This window comes from Salvelinus namaycush, chromosome 33 (genome assembly GCF_016432855.1).
Source record: "Salvelinus namaycush isolate Seneca chromosome 33, SaNama_1.0, whole genome shotgun sequence".
NCBI lineage: Eukaryota > Metazoa > Chordata > Actinopteri > Salmoniformes > Salmonidae > Salvelinus > Salvelinus namaycush.
In genome coordinates, this window is record NC_052339.1 from 9715726 (window position 1) to 9736834 (window position 21109).

Here is a 21109-nt window from a genome sequence, read left to right on the forward strand (position 1 = left end):
TACTAGTACTTTTCACAGCAAGATTACGCCAGGTTTTTACTCATAGCTGGTCGGCGATAAAGAATTGAAGGTCTTCTTTTGTAAGAGCCATCACAAGTCCCCCTTGATGGTTAGTTGCACTCACATTGCCTTCCAAAATACAGACAAAGCACTTATAGTACAGTACAGGTATTCTGAAGCAGATCACACTGTGCAGCTGCAACCTCCCCTGAACAGTCATCTATAACCAGGGATGTATTCAAGTGAGAAAACCAAGAGAGATACATTTCCAGGTGAAAGCAGGGAGGAAGGCTACGGGACAAACACCCTGTTTCAACATTCTCAGCAAAATAGATTAAGCAGAGAAAAACCATTGTCATAAACACACTTGAATGCTTTCTGAGATAAAGAGGGTAGAGTTTAGTGAGGCAGTGGGCAGCCTCCCAAACTGAAGCCCCATGCACAGAGAGGAGAGTTGCGATGCGAGGAGAGGAAGCGAGGAGAGGTGGGAAGGAGAGTAGGTGAGGAGCTGAAGAGAGGAGGCGAGGATAAACAACCTCCCATTGAGATCATAACCCTGTGCACTGATTGATGTTTAGAAAGAGTGTTAATTAATTTTCTCTTACAGATATGTCCCTGTTCAGTTCACCCGCATGTATAGATCACTTCGTGCCCAGATTTTTCCCAATTCACAATGATAATAGATCTAGGTTTTATTGGTGCATAGATTTAGGAAAGTACGGTATGTTCACTCTGAGGGTACTGATAAAATGCTGCACGTGGCAGGTCTTTATAATTTTATTTATAAATCATGGCTTTATGTCTAATAAATCACACATTTTTTTTCATGAAAATAACTACAAATATATATTTTTTATCATTTATTTTCCCTGAGCCCCTTTTTGACACTGAAATATGCAATCTAATCTATATTTACTGCACTGCACCTATAATCTTGTTGCTAGCCCAAAAAATATGTAGAAATATAACAATTTCTTGATGTAGTTTTTTATGAGTCATGGAACTTAAAGGATAACTTAACGAAATGTCCTGACATCTTGAGTTTATTGTGTCTAGACGATACTAAAATAACGATCTCAACAGCCATGCAATCCTTTGATGATTCTCTTTCAGTTTAATATTCAAATGTTTTTCTCTCTCAGGTAATTCAAATCTTCAGTGCAAAGGACCAGGATCTACCACAAAGTGGTCATAAGTTCTCCTTCAAACCATCAGAGAGGGACATCAACAACAAGAACTTCACTATCCAAGACTTTGGAAGTGAGTTACAGTATCTTGACCAGGTTTCTGACACTGTGCCAGTGAGGAAGAAAAAGTAGTCCTCATAGTGAAGAAGCATGATGACAGCACCTAACATATTTCTAGGTGATACAGTGAATCATTACACCTGCTACAAGGTCACATCAGTCTCCTTTAGACATATGTCGTTACGAGTACCTGATAGATAGTGTTATCATATAACCCAAGAAAAGTACTGGATATTTGTATTAATTTTGTGCAGCAGCATATAGCCATCACCAATGGGAGTCAACTATCTAAAATATTCATACATGAGTACTGTTGTGTCAATTCTATATGATTTAGAATATGTTGTCATATATACTTAGCAAAAGTATATATGCAACAACTTCAAATATGTTAATGAGTTACAGTTCATAGAAGGAAATCAGTCAATTGAAATACATTCATTAGGCCCAAATCTATTGATTTCACATGACTGTAGTATATTCTCAGAAAGGTCTCTTTCCAATGGGCATATTGCAAAACACACCCTTTGAAGACGGGTGTGAGTATGACCCATTGCAGTATGAAGCTGTGGAAAGGAATGCATTTCTCAACCTTGGAGAGCGACCCGGCCTGAACCCCTGATCCAGATTTACCTTTTGGACACAGAGCCTCACAGCTTTCCGCCCTGCCGTCACTGTGCCAACAGACACAATCTCCAGATACAGGGATGAGATCTGATGCGCAGGGACAAGGCATTCAAAGCACCAAAGGCGAAGTCTAGCAAAGCAAGAGAAAATAGAAAAAACACATTCCGCCTCCAAAATGGCACCCTATTCCCTTTATAGTGCACTATTCAAGTAGTGCACTATAAAAGGAAAGGGTGCCATTTGGAACGAATCCATAATCTGTTTATAACATGTAAGGTGTGTTGAGACACCTTGACCCTTCTGTCAGGAAAAAGTCCCCGGCGTTGTCAGAGGAACAAACCAATCTTGACAGGGGTCAGACAGTCTAGCCACACTGGTCAGGTCTGGGGCTGGTCCAACCTGACACATCACCCTGTTCCTGAGAAACCCTGTCCAGGTCTATTCCTCTGACCAACTTCACACCTGCTCCAGCACCACCCCAACGCCACCTTACTTTCTTAGTACATGATTACCTTACTCTCCTTAGCAGGCCACATGGTTCCTTTATTCTTAATCATTGTTTAACCTTCTAGTTTCCTAGAGTTATGTCAGATGAATGAACACATAGAAAACACAAAAGTTCCCCAGCACATTCTGTTGTAGTGGATAAGGGTCTAAGGCTGCCATGTTGTCCCGGAGGCAGTTTAAACATTTTGACTTGCTGGCTGAGGTAACGTCAGGTCACCCTTGTTCAAGACAAGGGACAGAAAACAACCAACTCATAACATTTCTGATGTAATTTCCAACAGGAATACACAGGTTCAGTAAAAGCATTATCATTGTCTCATTGTATAGGCTAGTGTATCCCGAATAGTCATTTGTAGTTAAATTTGTTTCTTTCTGTTCCAGATAACACAGCGGGAATAGTGACTCTGCGGAGCGACTTCCGACGGCGTTCCCAGGAGATCTACTTCCTTCCTGTGGTGATCCAGGACAGCGGCTACCCCGTCCAAAGCAGTACGGGCATCCTGACCATCCGTGTGTGTGGCTGCGAGTCGGATGGATCGCTCCTCACCTGCAGTGCAGAGGCCATCTTCCTCCCAGTGGGGCTGAGTACAGGGGCCCTGATAGCCATACTCCTCTGCATTGTCATTCTTCTGGGTGAGTAATTTATTATGCCTCATTCACTCCTCCTAGTCATTGAATGTGTGATGGAGTTTATCCCTTTAAGGCCAACCCTGGGCGTCAACCAACATTCACAAAAACACTAACATACTCACAAAGCAGTGCCATAACCACTAGACTAACCACCACCATAGTCAGTATATTATCATTCTATTGGGTGAGTGTTGAGTAATTTACCCTTGTGGTAGGTCCTACTCAGTTATGACTGTGTAATGTTTTGTTGTATGGCTGAGTACTGGGGCTTTGATAGCCATCCTCCTGTGCATTGTCATTATACTGGGTGAGTAATTTACAGCTAGGGTACGTCCTCCTAATCAGTAATGACTATGTAACAGATCAGCGTGTGTCCCTGTACGGCAACACAGGACACAAACCCACAATAGCTCTGTATAGTTTAAGTTCTCTCTAAGCCAGGGGAGGGGGGTTCTAAGCTAACATATTGAATTATTTTAATAAACCAATTAAGCAAATTTGAGCAGTCTTGATACAACATTTTGAACAGAAATGCAATGGTTCATTGAATCAGTCTAAAACTTTGCACATATACTGCTGCCATCTAGTGGCCAAAATCTAAATTGAGCCTAACCTGGAATAGTACGTTATGGCCTTTCTCTTGCGTTTCAAAGATGACGGGAGAAAAAAAATAATAATGCGCATGTTTTTTTATTTGTATTATCTTTTACCAGATCTAATGTGTGTTATTCTCCTACATAAATTCACATTTCCACAAACTTCAAAGTGTTTCCTTTCAAATGGTATCAAGCATATACATATACTTGTTCAGGTCCTGAGCTACAGGCATTTAGATTTGGATATGTCATTTTAGTTGAAAATTGAAATAAAAGGGTTCGATCCACTTCTTAAGGCTAGGCGTCCTGCTAGCGGGACAACCTCCGGTGAAACTGGAGGGAGTGCAATTCAAATAAACAATCATAAAAATTATGGATATTAAACATTTAGGTACATACCAGTGTCTTATATCAGTTTAAAGCTTAAATTCTTGTTAATCTAACTGCATTGTCCAATTTACAGTAGACTTTACAGTGAAAGCATGCCATGCGATTGTTTGAGGACGGCGTCCCACATCCCAAAAAAATTCCACCGGCACAGGTTTCATAAATTCATAAATAGCGATTAAATATTCACTTACTTTAAAAAAAATCTTCCGCTGATTTGTCATCCAAAGGGTCCCAGTTACAGCATGTAGTGTCGTTTTGTTAGATAAAATTCTTCTTTATATTCCAAAAAGTCTGTTTAGTTGGCGCCATTGATTTGAGTAATCCACTCGTTCAACATGCAGATAAAGGAATCCAAAAAGTTACCGCTAAACTTTGTTAAAACAAGTCAAAATACATTTCTATTTAATCCTCAGATACCCTAAAATTTAATTAAATTATGAAATTTCATACGGAAAGAAGTATGTTCATTAGGAAAATTATATTAGCAGGTGCATGTCCTCTTAGCGGTCGCATACACGAAATTCCAATTCGGTGTCCCTGTATCAAAACTCATTATTCTTCCTCGTTTTGGAAGAAAAAAGCCTGAAACCTTGAACAAAGATTTTTTTTTAAATATGAAAAAATAATAATACTAATAAAATTTAAAAAATAATTCCGGTTGGTTTTTCTTTGGATTTTCACCTACCATATCTATTGTCTTATAGTCTCCTACATTATTTTAACATTTCTACAAACTTCAGAGTGTGTTCTTTCCAATGGTACCAATTATATGCATTTCCTGGCTTCAGGGCCTGAGCAACAGGCAGTTTACTTTGGGAGTCAGGCGGAAATGGAGAAAAATAGACCCTAGACTGAAGAAGATTTATTACGAAGTTTTAAGATGGTAATACCAAGGATAATTTAGCTATTTTAATTTTAAGACCCCTTAAGGCATAAAATAATATATTTAAAAATATATATTTGATGAAACATTTGAATTTTGCATTTCTGCTATTAGCCAACAGAAACGCATTAAATAACAGATTCACTACATGGAACAACAGATAGTCCCCCCCAAAACATTGTTTTGAAGTGTCTGTCCTATATCTGAGAGATAAAAGAAAGATCAGGAAACTATTTTTATTTTTACATGTATTTATCCCCTTATTATAGGCACTAAACTATCTCCAAATATACTTCCATAATTTTTTTAAACTGGTACCTGAACCTTCAGACAAGTCTTGTGAGGCGTGTAGGTGTCCTAGAGTAGCAGCTTTCAATGGAGTGGTCATAGTTTGTAAGCCAAACCATTCGTAAACTACAGACGTTTTCGTGAGAAGACTGATTTTCGGGATGTCTCGTGGTCAGACCAACACCGCTCCAGCTCAGCCACCTGTCACCGCATATGTGGAGGGGCTATATCGGTGGATGCGTTGGATTGAGATGCAGCCCATGAAACCTCTAGCATAAAACAGACTTGTGGATATATTTGTATTATGTTAATTAGATTTCCGCGGTTCGTAGACTAAGGGATATCATCACTCATGTAGGCTAACCTTAACACCTAGCCCCATGAATGAGACACTGGAAGTGACACTTCATTCCGCACCCAATGGTCACCTCGGCAAGTCTGTGTTCTATTGATCACAATGAACTTGCGAGCAGATGTGAACTAAATGGCCAGTGAGAGCTTATCTATCGGGCAGCGGCATCATCGTCTCTCAGAAATAAATTATTTTCACAACTGGCCAACCCAACCAAGACTATAGTTTTAGTAAGGGTAGCAGTTATGATTTGTCCGGTTGCAGGAATAGGGTTGCATTACGGTTAATTACAGAACATGTATTAAAGGTCCTGAACAGTCATTCTGAAAAGTACTTTTTCTCTCAAGGCTATCTACTAGTAAGTTTGAAAAGACAGGCTGAGTGTGCAGGAAAATTATATTTGTGAGCTCGCCTTGACCAGTGAAAAGTTTGGACACACCTACAGTGGGGCAAAAAAGTATTTAGTCAGCCACCAATTGTGCAAGTTCTCCCACTTAAAAAGATGAGAGAGGTCTGTAATTGTCATCAAAGGTACACTTCAACTATGACAGACAAAATGAGAAGAAAAAAATCCAGAAAATCACATTGTAGGATTTTTAATGAATTTATTTGCAAATTATGGTGGAAAATAAGTATTTGGTCAATAACAAAAGTTTATCTCAATACTTTGTTATATACCCTTTGTTGGCAATGATAGAGGTCAAACGTTTTCTGTAAGTCTTCACAAGGTTTTCACACACTGTTGCTGGTATTTTGGCCCATTCCTCCATGCAGATCTCCTCTAGAGCAGTGATGTTTTGGGGCTGTTGCTGGGCAACATGGACTTTCAACTCCTTCCAAAGATTTTCTATGGGGTTGAGATCTGGAGACTGGCTAGGCCACTCCAGGACCTTGAAATGCTTCTTACGAAGCCACTCCTTCGTTGCCCGGGCAGTGTGTTTGGGATCATTGTCATGCTGAAAGACCCAGCCACGTTTCATCTTCAATGCCCTTGCTGATGGTAGGTTTTGTTACTTTGGTCCCAGCTCTCTGCAGGTCATTCACTAGGTCCCCCCGTGTGGTTCTGGGATTTTTGCTCACCGTTCTTGTGATCATTTTGACCCCACGGGGTGAGATCTTGCGTGGAGCCCCAGATCGAGGGAGATTATCAGTGGTCTTGTATGTCTTCCATTTCCTAATAATTGCTCCCACAGTTGATTTCTTCAAACCAAGCTGCTTACCTATTGCAGATTCAGTCTTCCCAGCCTGGTGCAGGTCTACAATTTTGTTTCTGGTGTCCTTTGAAAGCTCTTTGGTCTTGGCCATAGTGGAGTTTGGAGTGTGACTGTTTGAGGTTGTGGACAGGTGTCTTTTATACTGATAACAAGTTCAAACAGGTGCCATTAATACAGGTAACGAGTGGAGGACAGAAGAGCCTCTTAAAGAAGAAGTTACAGGTCTGTGAGAGTCAGAAAACTTGCTTGTTTGTAGGTGACCAAATACTTATTTTCCACCATAATTTGCAAATAAATTCATTAAAAACCCTACAATGTGATTTTCTGGATTTTTTTTCTCATTTTGTCTGTCATAGTTGAGGTGTACCTATGATGAAAATTACAGGCCTCCCTCATCTTTTTAAGTGGGAGAACTTGCACAATTGGTGGCTGACTAAATACTTTTTTTGCCCCACTGTACCTATTCAAGGGTTTTTCTTTATTTTTACGATGTAGAATAATAATGAAGACGTAAAAACTATAAAATAACACATATGGAATCATTTAGTAACCAAAAAAAGTGTTAAACAAATCAGATTCTACAAAGTAGCCACCCTTTGACTTGATGGCAGCTTTGTACACTCTTGGCACACTCTTGGCATTCTCTCAACCAGCTTCACCTGGAGTGCTTTTCCAACAGTCTTGACGGAGTTCCCACATATGCTGAACACTTGTTGGCTGCTTTTCCTTCACTCTGCGGTCCAACTCATCCCAAACCATCTCAATTGGGTTGAGCTTGGGTGATTGTGGCCAGGTCATCTGATGCAGGACTCCATCACTCTCCTTCTTGGTCAAATAACGCTTACACAGCCTGGAGGTGTCTTGGGTCATTGTTCAGTTGAAAAACAAATGATAGTCCCACGAAGCGCTGGTTAAGAGTGCCTTGAATTCTAAATAAATCACAGACAGTGACACCAGCAAAGCACCCCTATAACATTTTGCAAAAAAAACTAAACAACAAAAAAACTGAAATACCTTATTTACATTAGTATTCGGACACTTTGCTATGAGACTCGAAATTTAGCTCCGGTACATCCTGTTTCCATTGATCATCCTTGTGACGTTTCTACAAGTTGATTGGAGTCCACCTGTGGTAAATTCAATAAATTGAACATGATTTGGAAAGGCACACACCTGTCTATATAAAGTTGACAGTGCATGTTAGTGCAAAAACAAAAGCCATGAGATCGAAGGAATTGTCCGTAGAGCTCCGAGACAGGATTGTGTCGAGGCACAGATCGGGGGATGGGTACCAAAACATTTCTGTAACATTGAAGGTCCCCAAGAACACAGTGGCCTCCATCATTCTTAAATGGAAGAAGTTTGGAAACACCAAGACTCTTCCAAGAGCTGGCCGCCTGGCCAAACGGAGCAATCGGGGCAGAAGGGCCTTGGTCAGGGAGGTGACCAAGAATCCAATGGTCACTGACAGAGCTCCAGTGTTCCTCTGTGGAGATGGGAGAACCTTCCAGAAGGACTACCATCTCTGCAGCACTCCACCAATCAGGCCTTTATGGTAGAGTGGCCAGACAGAAGCCAGTCCTCAGTAAAAGGCACATGACAGCCCGCTTAGAGTTTGCCAAAAGGTACCTTAAGGACTCTCAGACCATGAGAAACAAGATGATTCTCTGTTTTGATGAAACCAAGATTGAACTCTTTGGCCTGAATGCCAAGCGTCACGTCTGCAGGAAATCTGGCACCATCCCAACGGCGAAGAAGGGTGGTGGCAGCACGAAGCTATGGGGATGTTTTTCAGTGGCAGGGACTGGGAGACGAGTCAGGATTGAGGAAAATATGAACGGAGCAAAGTACAGCGAGATCCTTGATGAAAACTTGCCCCAGAGCGCTCAGGACCTCAGACTGGGATCAAGGTTCACCTTCAAACAGGACAACGGCCCTAAGCACACAGCCAAGATAATGCCGGAGTGGCTTTGGGACAAGTCTCTGAATGTCCTTCTGTGGCCAAGCCAGAGCCAAGACTAGAATTCGATCGAACATCTCTGGAGAGACCTGAAAATAGTTGTGCAGCAACTCTCCCCATCCAACCTGACAGAGCTTGAGAGTATCTGCAGAGAATAATGAGATAAACTTCCCAATTACAGGTGTGCGAAGTTTGTAGTGTCATACACAAGAAGACTCTTGGCTGTAATCGCGGCCAAAGATGCTCCAACAAAGTACTGAGTAAAGGGTGCAATAAATCCAAGTAACAGAGTGGATTAGTTTATAAAAATGTATGTTATTGTAACGGCTGTCGAAGTCGTTCTCCTCCTCAGACGAGGAGGAGCATGGATCGGACCAACACGCAGAGTGGAAAGTGGTCATATTTTAATTAACGTAAACTGAACACTTACACATACAAAAACAACAAACGTGACAAAACCGAAAACAGTCCCGTGTGGCACGAACACCGACACGAGATACAAACACCCACAAAAACCACGTGAATCACAGGCTGCCTAAGTATGATTCTCAATCAGGGACAACGATTGACAGCTGTCTCTGATTGAGAATCATACCCGGCCGAACACAAACAACCCAACATAGAAAATAACACCTCGACAACCCACCCCAACTCACGCCCTGACCAACTAAATAAATACAAGAAAAAAGGAAAAACAGGTCAGGAACGTGACATAACCCCCCCCTTAAGGTGCGAACTCCGGGCGCACCAGCATAAAGTCTAGGGGAGGGTCTGGGTGGGCGTCTGTCCACGGTGGCGGCTCTGGCGCTGGTCGTGGTCCCCACCCCACTATAGTCAAACCCCGCTTCCTTGGCCTCCTCCCAATGGCCACCCTCCATGTCAATCCCACTCTATCAAAGGGCAGCACCGGACTGAGGGGCAGCACCGGACTGAGGGGCAGCACCGGACTGAGGGGCAGCACCGGACTGAGGGGCAGATCCTGGCTGGCTGGCCCTGGCGGATCCTGGCTGGCTGGCCCTGGCGGATCCTGGCTGGCTGGCTCTGGCGGATCCTGGCTGGCTGGCTCTGGCGGATCCTGGCTGGCCGGCTCTGGCGGATCCTGGCTGGCCGGCTCTGGCGGATCCTGGCTGGACGGCTCTGGCAGCTCCTGGCTGGACGGCTCTGGCAGCTCCTGGCTGGACGGCTCTGGCAGGTCCTGGCTGGACGGCTCTGGCAGGTCCTGGCTGGACGGCTCTGGCTGGTCCTGGCTGGACGGCTCTGGCTGGTCCTGGCTGGACGGCTCTGAAGGCTCAGTACAGACGGACAGCGCTGGGCAGGCAGACAGTTCAGACAGCGCTGGGAAGGCAGGCAGTTCAGACAGCGCTGGGAAGGCAGGCAGTTCAGACAGCGCTGGGCAGGCAGTCAGCTCAAACAGCGTTGGGCAGACGGGCAGTTCAGGCGCCGCTGGGCAGACGGCAGACTCTGGCCGGCTGAGACGCACTGTAGACCTGGTGCGTGGTGTAGGCACTGGCTGCGCTGGAGAGGAGGAAGGCTCTGACAGCGCTGGACAGATGCCCACCCAAACCCTCCCCTAGACTTTAGGTGGTGCGCCCGGAGTTCGCACCTTGAGGGGGGGGTTCTGTCACGTTCCTGACCTGTTTTCCTTGTTTTTGTATTTGTTTAGTATGGTCAGGGCGTGAGTTGGGGTGGGCATTCTATGTTATGTGTTTCTATGTTTAGGTTCATTGTCTATTAGCCTGATATGGTTCTCAATCAGGGACAGGTGTTTTACGTTTCCTCTGATTGAGAACCATATTAAGGTAGGTTGTTCACACTGTTTGTTTGTGGGTGATTGTCTTCCGTGTCTGTATGTTTGTTTGTACCACACGGGACTGTAGCGTTTGTTTGTAGTCTGTACCTGTTCGTGCGTTCTTCGTGTATTTGTAAGTTCTCATGTTTTAGGTCAGTCTACGTCGTTTATTTGTTTTGTAGTTTGTTTAAGAGTTTTCCTGTTTCGTCGTTCTGTTAATAAATTTCATTATGTCTTCATCACCCGCTGCGCCTTGGTCCGCTCATTCGTCTCATAACGATCGTTACAGTTATTTAAATTTTGGAAGCAAGATTAATTAATCAATCAATGTACAAACAGTTAAAACAATCAACCTCCAACATAGTATGCTGGGAAATATAATCATGATGGTCATGGTTTTGGTTTGACACTGGTTATTAACACCAACACTGGGCTGCTTTTAAACCAAGAAGTGTTAATTTGAGACTTACAGAGTTAATCTAACACCTGAATCAACACTAGAAATGTTACACTGAAAAATATACACTTGTTTAACATTAGCCAATTTGGTGTAGCAGCGAGAAAGTCAGAGAGGGGATGTAAATATCACGTTGTGATATTGTGTGATGGTCGGCCATTAAAACTGGTTCATTTTTTACAGTGTACAGTAGGTCAAGTATGGCCGTGACCCATACAGAATAATCAAAATAATTTAATCTTTAGCCATAAAATTATAATTTTTCTCCCTCTACCCAGACTCCACTACACAGCATATGATCAGGAAAAACTAAAGGGATATGATCAATTTGCAAACCATTGATGAATTACCAAATTGGTTATGGTTAGACACTAATATTAAGGGCAGGGTTAAGGTTAAGGTCAGGGTAATGGTTAGAGTTATGGGTTGGCATGGCAGTCATGTCCCTTTAGTCACACATATAATTAACTGAATGTGATTAAGTATAATTTCACCAAATGTTGGGGGCTCACATGTGAAAGTATCTGCAAATGCCTTGTGGATGGCTTCCTTCAAGGCCACCCAGTCTTACTGAACATCGGTGGTGTTGCAAACAGGGTTGCATTCAGGGAGGTTTTGTTCAGATGGACAGGACAGAGTCATTTAGCTCTTCTGCTTGTTGTTTGTAGACGTTGTATTTCTGTGTAGGGGTTATGGGTTGCTTTCTTTGCTTGGGGGCCAGTCTGATGGCCATCACAGATTTGATTAGGCGGTGGTCAGTCCAGCAGACTTCAGTACCTCTGATGGCATGGGTGACGTTTACATCCCTGAGGTCTTGTGATCTTACAATGACGTAATCTATAAGATGCTATTGTTTTGAGCGAGGGTGCTGTCATGTTTCTTTGTGTTGGTTGCTTTGCTATGCTCTGCCTTGCATTGCTCTGCCTTGTGTTGCTCTGCTCTGCATGCTACTTCAGGGAGTGACGCTCCTGGCCCAAGCTCAGCTAGCTGACGCTGACAGCACCCGGGTTACAGGATTAGGTGTATATTGAATTGCAATCAAACAGGCTGTAATTACAAATAGTACATTCATTATTTGATCTACAGACTAAGGTGTAGGAGGAGACATAGGACCACCCGGGACCTGGATATCAAGACGACGATCCAAATGTCATATCATTGCATATCGTTGCTTACAATTATACTATGTGTAACCTGCTTTAACTCAGTTCCCTTGTGGTTAGAGTATCCACTCTGAGGTTGGAAGGTTGCTAGTTTGGCCCCTGGCCAAATTATACCAAAGACTGTAAAAACTGGATCTGATGCTTCTCTGCTTGGCACTCAGCAATCAGGAGATATACTAGTTTCCTGTCCAGGTGGTGTACTTGTACATCAAGCTACCTCACGCTACAGAAAACAATAGATAAGCTCCTCCTCCTATAAGCAGTTCCAGCTCACTCATGCAAGGCTACTTACTTTACTAAGGGCTCGATTCAATCAGATCCTCTTTAGCCAATTTCCGCATAGCAGTTGTTTTGACAGTGTCAGGGGTGGAACTGCGTTAGAGCTGTCAAATCCACAAGTTGCTCCCGGCATTATACCTTAAGCAGACATTGCCATTTGCTCCATGGAGCTACATTTACAGAAATACCATGCAGCCTTGTTTACAAGTTCTAACACTGGAATGAGAGATGTCATCTACACCTCCATTAGGATGATAGACATCCTCATTATTTTTGTTTCATGATTTTCAATTTCAGCGTAATTATTTCCATATAGCCTACACTTTCTCGTTCGGGAACTTCTACAGGAGTGGGGCGGGTGTGGCTTCGTGTCAATGATTGCAAGAGCAGCTGCTCACCAATTTGAGGGCTCCATCTCCGACACAGCCAAAACATCCGCTGCACTGGGGTCTGCTATCGCCAGTAAACGCTTGATATGATAGAAACTAGGTTTTAATCTACATAATTGCTTTTACATAACTTAAAAAGGTCTGAAGTACACAAGTCTTTTCCATCAACCTATGCCTCAGATCACACAGGACACTCAGAGGCAATCCAACCTTGAACTGACTCTAACTGCTGAATATCACTGTTCCATACAACATTATAAAGTATTAGATATATCACTGTTCTCATTGTTAAAGTGTACGTTTATGTATCAGCTTCATATCAACCAAGTGTGTTATGATGCATGCATACGTAATTCAAGATTGTTTTGATCACGCGGACTGGGAAATGTTCCGGGCAGCCTCAGAGAATGACAAGGATTTATACGTTGACTCGGTGAGTGAGTTTATAAGGAAGTGCATTGGAGATGTTGTAATAGTCACCCTGTGACTATTAAAAACTACCCTAACCAGAAACCGTTGATAGATGGCGGCATTCGCACAAAATTGAAAGCGCAAACCACTGCATTTAACCATGGAAAGATGACTGGGAATATGGTCGAATATAAATATAAACAGTGTAGTTATTCCCTCCACAAGGCAACCAAACAAGTGAAATGTCTGTATAGGGACAAAGTAGAGTCTAAATTCAACGGCACAGACACGAGACGTATGTGGCAGGGTCTACAGGCAATTACGGACTACAAATTGAAAACCAGCCACGTCACAGACACCGACGTCTTTTTTCCAGACAAACTAAACGCCTTCTTTGACCGCTTTGAGGATAATACAGTGCCACCGACGCGGCCTGCTACCAAGGACTGCGGACCCCCCTTTCCTTCTCCGTGGCTGACGTTAGTAAGACATTTAAACGTGTTAAACCTCGCAAGGCTGCTGGCCCAGACGGCATCCCTAGCCGTGTCCTCAGAGCATGTGCAGACCAGCTGGCTGGTGTGTTTACGGACATATTCAATCGTTCCCTATTCCAGTCTGCTGTCCCCACATGCTTCAAGATGGCTACCACTGTTCCTGTACTCAAGAAGGAAAGATAATTGAAATAAATGACTATCGGCCCCGTAGCATTCAATTATGTCATCATGAAGTGCTTTGAGAGACTAGTCAATGATCATATCATCTCCTCCTTACTTGCCACCCTAGACTCACTTCAATTTGCATATCGCCCCAACATGTCCACAGACGACACAATCGCCATCACACTGCACACTGCCCTATCCCACCTGGAGAAGAATACCTATGTAACAATGCTGTTCATTGACTACAGCTCAGCATTCAACACCATAGTACTCTCCAAGCTCATCATTAAGCTCGAGGCCCAATTGGGCACTCGGAGTGTGGTGTCAGGAAAACAAGCTCTCACTCAACATCAACAAAACAAAGGAGATGATCGTGGACTTCAGGAAACAGCAGAGGGAGCATCCCCCCATCCACATCGACTGGACAGTAGTGGAGAAGGTGTAAAGTTTTAAGTTCCTCACCGTACACATCACTGACGAACTGAAATGGTCCACCCACACAGACAGTGTGGTGAAGAAGGTGCAACAGCGCCTCTTCAACCTCAGGAGGCTGAAGAAATGTGGCTTGTCACCTAAAACCCTGACAAACTTTTACATATGCACAATTGAGAGCATCTTGTCAGGCTCTATCACTGCCTGGTACGGCAACTGCACCGCCCACAACCGCAAGGCTCTCCAGAGGGTGGTGCGGTGGGCACAACGCATCACCGGGGGCAACCACCTGCCCTCTGGGACACCTACAGCACCCGATGTCACAGGAAGGCCAAAAATATCATCAAGGACAATAACCTCCCGAGCCACTGCCTGTTCACCCCGCTACCATCCAGAAGGCGAGGTCAGTACAGGTGCATCCAAGTTGGGACCGAGAGACTGTTAAGCAGCCATCACTAACACAGAGAGGCTGATGCCTCCATACAGACTCAAATCATTGGCCACTTTAATATATGGATCACTAGTCACTTTAAATAATGCCACTTTAATAATGATTACATATCTTACATTACTCATCTCATATGTGTATACTGTATCTTATACCATCTATTGCATATTGCATATGGCACTCGGGCCTCGTCCATCCATATATTTATATGTACATATTCTTATTCCATCCCTTTAGATTTGTGTGTATTAGGTAGTTGTTGTGGAATTGTTATATTACTTGTTAGATGTTACTGCACTATCGGAACTAGAAGCACAAGCATTTCGCTACACTCGCATTGACATCTGCTAACCATGTGTATGTGACCAATAAAATCTGATTTGATTTGAATTATTAATGTCAATATAATCTTGAGATTCAGAAAGCATAATTTGCTATTAGCCGCTAGTGCTAGTAGCCACATCATTTAATACTATGCCCTTGCATCTAAGATGTGCATGTACCCAGGAGAATTCTGTATTAATGTGTTACTTGGACCACACCATGTCGTCAAGTCTCCACTATGTTAACTTTTTAGAAATGATGTGTCTACAAAGGTAATGGGGTTTAGAGATTGTTCAACGAGTGTTCTTTCATGAATTAGTCTAGCCAACTTCAAGGAGTCATTTTTCATGTTGAGAGTGAGTCTTTGTTAGTATGAACACGGCCCTCTTCACCCACTGTGCTCTCTGTGAATTTAGAGTTAGTGTTGAAAGGGTTGACCACGTGGTGAGAGAACTGTTATCAGAGCTCAGAGTCAACATGCCCTGAGGCTATGACTGGCATCCATGTTATTCCATCAAGTCACACTGTCCCAGAGAAAGTGCCAGAGTGATTCACAACTTACAGGGATAACTATTTTTTTGAAAGCCAGTTAGTTTTTGTGGTGGATATGTCAAGCTGACACAGTTGTTCCTTCCTGCATGTAAATAATGGGAAAATCAAGCTGTCTGTCAAACTGGCTGGCATGAGGGCCTGTCTGGCATTAGCGTTACCTCCCCAGACCATTACAATTAGACCACACCCAGCTACCACCCTCGAAAGAACTGTCCAAATAATAACGACCATGCATGTCAAACCTTGACCACTGGGGGGAGCTGACGCACTGTTTGACTAATATCGTAGAAGAGAAGGCGAAGGAGAAGGAAAAGAAGGGCAGTCAAGATACAGCTCTCATGCTTTCTATTGTTTTTGTCAATTTTCAACCAATTTATTTCTTCATTATAATTGAATACTTTCTCTACATGTGTTGAGCTGTGCATTCCTTTCCCTTGTGAATTGTCCAATTGAAGACCCATATGGGAAATGTACTGTATTTACCACAGCGAGGAGGAAAAAACAGTGGAATAATCTTTCATCCCCCTTACTTTACAAAATGAGTGTGGGAGATGTGTGTTCGATATGGGCAGCTCCAGTTACAGGGAAATTGGAAGGAACTGTGGAGGTACATTCTTAAGAATACCACCTCCATGCCGTGATCAGTGCTTGACTACAATGCAATGTCAGAAGACTATCTCATAGTCTATCTCATAGACTATCTCTAACGTCTGTTGCTAAGGAACAATATGTGTGGGAGATTTGGTAACTTCTTCATTGGCAAGTCACATGAATGCATACCAAGGAAATGTTTACCATTTCAAGCCACCAACAAAAACATAAACAATGGATCATTCCATTTCCCCAATGCAAGTTGCACTTTATATTATCTCATACTTTCATCAACCACTAATGTGTCATCCATCATCTTTGATCTCTCTCCAATGCTGTATTAGCAACATCATATAGCACCATTTAGGCTACCAATACCATTAAGAGTGATTCATAGTTTTCATAAACCACTAATGCGTTATTCTCTCTGTGATCTCTCTCCAGTCATCGTGGTCATCTACGTAGGTCTGAGACGACAGAAGAAGAAGGAGACCCTGATGACATCCAAGGAGGACATCCGTGACAATGTAATCCACTACGACGATGAGGGAGGGGGCGAAGAGGACACCCACGCTTTCGACATGGGCACCCTCCGCAACCCCAAAGTCATTAAGGAGAACCTTCTGAAAGAGAACCGGGACCTTTTCCGACGGGATGTCAAACCCGACCCCAAAACCGGCAAAAAACGAACTCCTGTTTCCCAAGACAGTGAAGATATCCGTGACTTCATCAATCAGCGACTGAAGGAAAACGATGTGGACAACTCGGCCCCACCCTATGACTCTCTAGCTACCTATGCCTATGAGGGAGATGGCTCTGTAGCAGAGTCGCTCAGCTCCATCGAGTCTCTGGTAGTAGATGCCGATGAGGACTATGATTACCTCAACAAATGGGGTCCTCGATTTAAGACTCTGGCGGGAATATTCGGAGAGCAGTCGGATACTCAAGCAGACACAACGACAACAACAACAACAGAAAACAGACATTGATGATGTTATTCACTTAGTAGACTCCAAAAGTGGACATGAAATGGCATTCTTTTTCTTTTCTTAACAAAACGTTTTTGTGTTTTTTTTCTATTTCAGGGTTTTATTTTTTGCAAATCAATTTGTTGAAATTTTTTCTTTCTATCGTCAATCGCAATATGTTTAAAAGCAGGATAGATAGCGAGATGAAAAAGACAGCCTTTTAATGACATTTATATTGAAGGTAGTTTTATGTCTTATTTATTTTTCTTTATGTCTTCACTTCTAGGGGAAATAAAGACAGAAAACACAGAAAATGCAAGCATTTTCTTCTTTGACATCCATAACCCTCCCGTTGTCTCGGCGGGTCAGAGCGACCCCGGGCAGTTCCGAGTTGATTGCCCGTGTCTGTGTGTGGGTCGGAGTGACCCCGGCAGCGTTAGCAAGGTGTATGTTGTAACCCTCCTGCCCCTGTGTGGGCGGGGTCATAGTGACGTCAGAGGGGTCAGAGTGACCCCGGCGGCGTTAGCAAGGTGTATGTTGTAACCCTCCTGCCCCTGCCCCTGTGTGGGCGGGGTCATAGTGACGTCAGAGGGGTCAGAGTGACCCTCGGCAGCGTTACCAGTCGCTTCCCCCGTGTCTGTGTGGGTCAGAGAGACCCTGGCAGGCCGGGGTCACAGTGACCCAACACCACCACCTGCTGGATACTAGTAAAAGGTCCTGCCCCAAAATTGACACGCTCAACATTCCGGGCAAGGGCCTGTGTCGAATACGGCCCTCTGTCCCGCGCCATCGGGCCCTTGGGCCCCGTGTGAGTTTGGATATCGAATCTAAAAACGCCCCCCTACAAACTACTTTCCCTTGGTTGTGGAAATTGTGCCTTTCGGGTATGGCTGTTGTTACACAACCTTCCCCTTGCCTCGGCGGGTCAGAGTTACCCCCGGCCAGCGTTACGAGTCGATTCCCAGTGTCTGTGTGGGTTAGAGAGACTCTGGCAGCGTTAGCAAGGTGTATGTTGTAACCCTCCTACCCCTGTCTGGGCCGGGTCACAGTGACCCGGGCCCTGTTGTAGGCCCTGCGTTATGAGTTGTTCCCCTCTGTCCCGGGGGCCTGGGGTCAGAGTGACCCCGGCGGCGTTAGCAAGGTGTATGTTGTAAACCCTCCCCTCCTACCCCTGTCTGAGCTGGGTCGGAGTGACCCGGGGCCTGTGTTAGGAGTTGTTCCCCTCTGTCTGGGCCGGGTCTGAGTGACCCCGGCAGGGACCAGTTGTCCCCAACAACTCAGTGCACGACCTCGGTGCTATCACACGGGGAGGCCAGCCGAGCGTCCCGGATGGGACCGAAGGGGCCGAAGGGCCCGAAGGAGCAGGCAGGGCCGACCACGCGCCTCGTCCATTCGCGTGCCTCGTCCCATTCACGTGGCCACCGTAAGCAGGGCGTAGAGAGGCTACTAATATCGTCAGGAAGAAGAAGAAGAAGAAGAAGAAGAAGAAGAAGAAGAAGAAGAAGAAGAAGAAGAAGAAGAGGACGAGGACGAGGACGACGACGAGGAGGAATACGACCCCGCCGAGCGTGAGCCCTCCGCCTACGACTGTAAGCAGGGCGTAGAGAGCCTACTAATATTGTCAGGAAGAAGAAGAACAAGAACAAGAACAAGAAGAAGAACAAGAAGAACAAGAAGAAGAAGAAGAAGATGAGGACGATGATGAGGACGACGACGAGGACGACGACGACGACGAGGAATACGACCCCGCCGAGCGTGTTGCCTCCGCCTACGACGCCTCGCAGTCCCGGTTTCAGCGCGGCTCAGGTCCTGGAACAGATATCCTCCAGCGTCGACCAAGAAGACGAAGAAGACTACTGCGATTCCGAAGAGGAGGACGTTTCGGAAGATGAAGACGGTGAGGAATACAACCCCGAGCGCGACGCGGACGACTACGAAGACGACTCGGCCTCGCGGTCGTGCTCCTCTTCGGAGGAAGAGCCGGAGGGAGAGCGAGAGGGAGACGCGGCCGCTGGCCGAGAGCGAGACAGAGAGCCAGACAGAGAGCGAGCCAGAGACAGAGAGCGAGAGCGAGACAGAGCCAGAGAGCCAGAGCCAGAAAGGGAGACGTTGCTGTCAAAAAACGGCAAAATCAAATGGTCCTCCGTGGCCTATCGCGGCCCGGACCGGCCCCGCGCCATCCGCCCGCCCTGCCCCGCCGTGACGCCGGGCCCCACGGCCTACGCCGCGTCGCGAGCGCTCGACATCGCGTCCGCCTTCCGTCTGTTTGTCACACCGGCGATAGAAAGGATCATCGTGGACATGACGAATCTGCAGGGGGTGAGAAAATACGGCGACGGCTGGCGACCCATGGACTCCACCGACCTGCGCGCCTACGTAGGGCTGCTGATCCTAGCCGGCGTCTACAGGTCCCGAGGCGAGGCCGCGGCCAGCCTGTGGGACGCCGAGAGCGGCAGGACCGTGTTCCGCGCCACCATGCCGCTCAAGGCGTTTCACAAGTACTCGAGGCTGCTGCGATTCGACGACCGCCAGTCGAGACCCGCGAGACTCGCCACCGACAGACTGGCGGCCGTGAGAGAGGTGTGGGACCTGTGGGAGGAGCGGCTGCAGGCCCTCTACAACCCGGGGCCCGAAGTGACGGTGGACGAACAACTGGTCCCGTTCAGAGGTACCGTCTATGCATCTGTGTACGTACGCGTAGCGTAGAGAGCACGGGCAGTCTATGTATCTGTGTTTGTACGTGTAGCGTAGAGAGCACGGGCAGTCTATGTATCTGTGTTTGTACGTGTAGCGTAGAGCACGGGCAGTCAATGTATCTGTCTATGTACGTGTAGCATAGAGAGCACGGGCAGTAGTAGCACGGGCAGTAGTAGCAATCGGCAAGAGTAGCAACGTGGAGCACGGGCAGTAGTAGCACGGGCAGTAGTAGCAATCGGCAGTAGTAGCAATCGGCAGTAGCACGGGCGGCGGAGGCGGCTGCGTGTAACGTAAACGCAGTGCGCCCCGATGGTGAGCCGGTAACGATGACGCTGGTATCTGTGTTTGTACGTGTAGCGTAGAGAGCACGGGCAGTCTATGTATCTGTGTATGACGCTGCTAATCTCCTCTCCCTCTCCTCTCCCTCCCCTCTCCCTCGCCTCAAGGACGCTGTCCTTTCCGACAGTACATTCCCAGCAAGCCGGCCAAATACGGCATCAAGTCGTGGGTGGCCTGCGACGCCAAGTCCAGCTACGCTTGGAAGATGCAAGTGTACACCGGCAAGGCGGCCGGCGGAGGCCCCGAGAAGAACCAGGGCGCGCGCGTCGTCCTCGATCTGACCGAGGGACTGCCGGGCGGTCACAACGTCACGTGTGACAATTTCTTCACCTCCTACGAACTCGGGCAGCGGCTCCTCGAGAGGAACCTCACCATGGTGGGCACGGTGCGAAAGAACAAGCCCGAGCTCCCTCCCGCGCTGCTCCAGTCCAAGGACAGACAGGTCTCGTCCTCCAGGTTCGCCTTCACGCCCACCGCCACTCTAGTGTCCTACCTGGCAAAGAGAAATAAGAACGTGCTGCTTCTGAGCACGCGGCACGCGGAGCCCGACGTTAGCGATCGCCGAGACCGGAAGCCGGCCCTCATCCTAGACTACAACTGCAACAAGGGCGGCGTGGACAACCTAGACAAGGTGGTCGGCACCTACAGCTGCAGACGGATGACCGCCCGCTGGCCCCTGGTCATCTTCCACAACATCCTCGACGTGTCCTCCTACAACGCCTTTGTCATATGGCGAGAGATCAACCCCGACTGGATGCCCGGGAAGCGGAACAAGAGGAGGGTGTTCCTGGAGCAGCTCGGAAAGGCGCTCGTGAAGCCCTTGATCCAAAGAAGGCAGCGTCTCCCCCGCACCGAAGCCGCCTCAGCACTTGTCAAAGTCATACGGGGCGAGCGTGTATCCGCCGAGGCTCGTCCGC

The 21109-nt window shown here is 46.0% G+C and overlaps 1 protein-coding gene across 1 annotated transcript in view; it reads left to right on the forward strand.

Moving 5' to 3' along the window:
* Nucleotides 1–17177, forward strand: part of LOC120027655 (cadherin-12-like) — a 115639-nt gene extending 98462 nt beyond the window's left edge. Inside the window, exons 9-11 of the mRNA XM_038972650.1 lie at nt 1143–1260; nt 2763–3014; nt 16633–17177. Coding sequence (XP_038828578.1) covers nt 1143–1260; nt 2763–3014; nt 16633–17177 — 915 coding nt within the window. The remainder of the gene's footprint in view (nt 1–1142; nt 1261–2762; nt 3015–16632) is intronic.
* The last annotated feature ends 3932 nt before the right edge of the window (nt 17178–21109 follow it).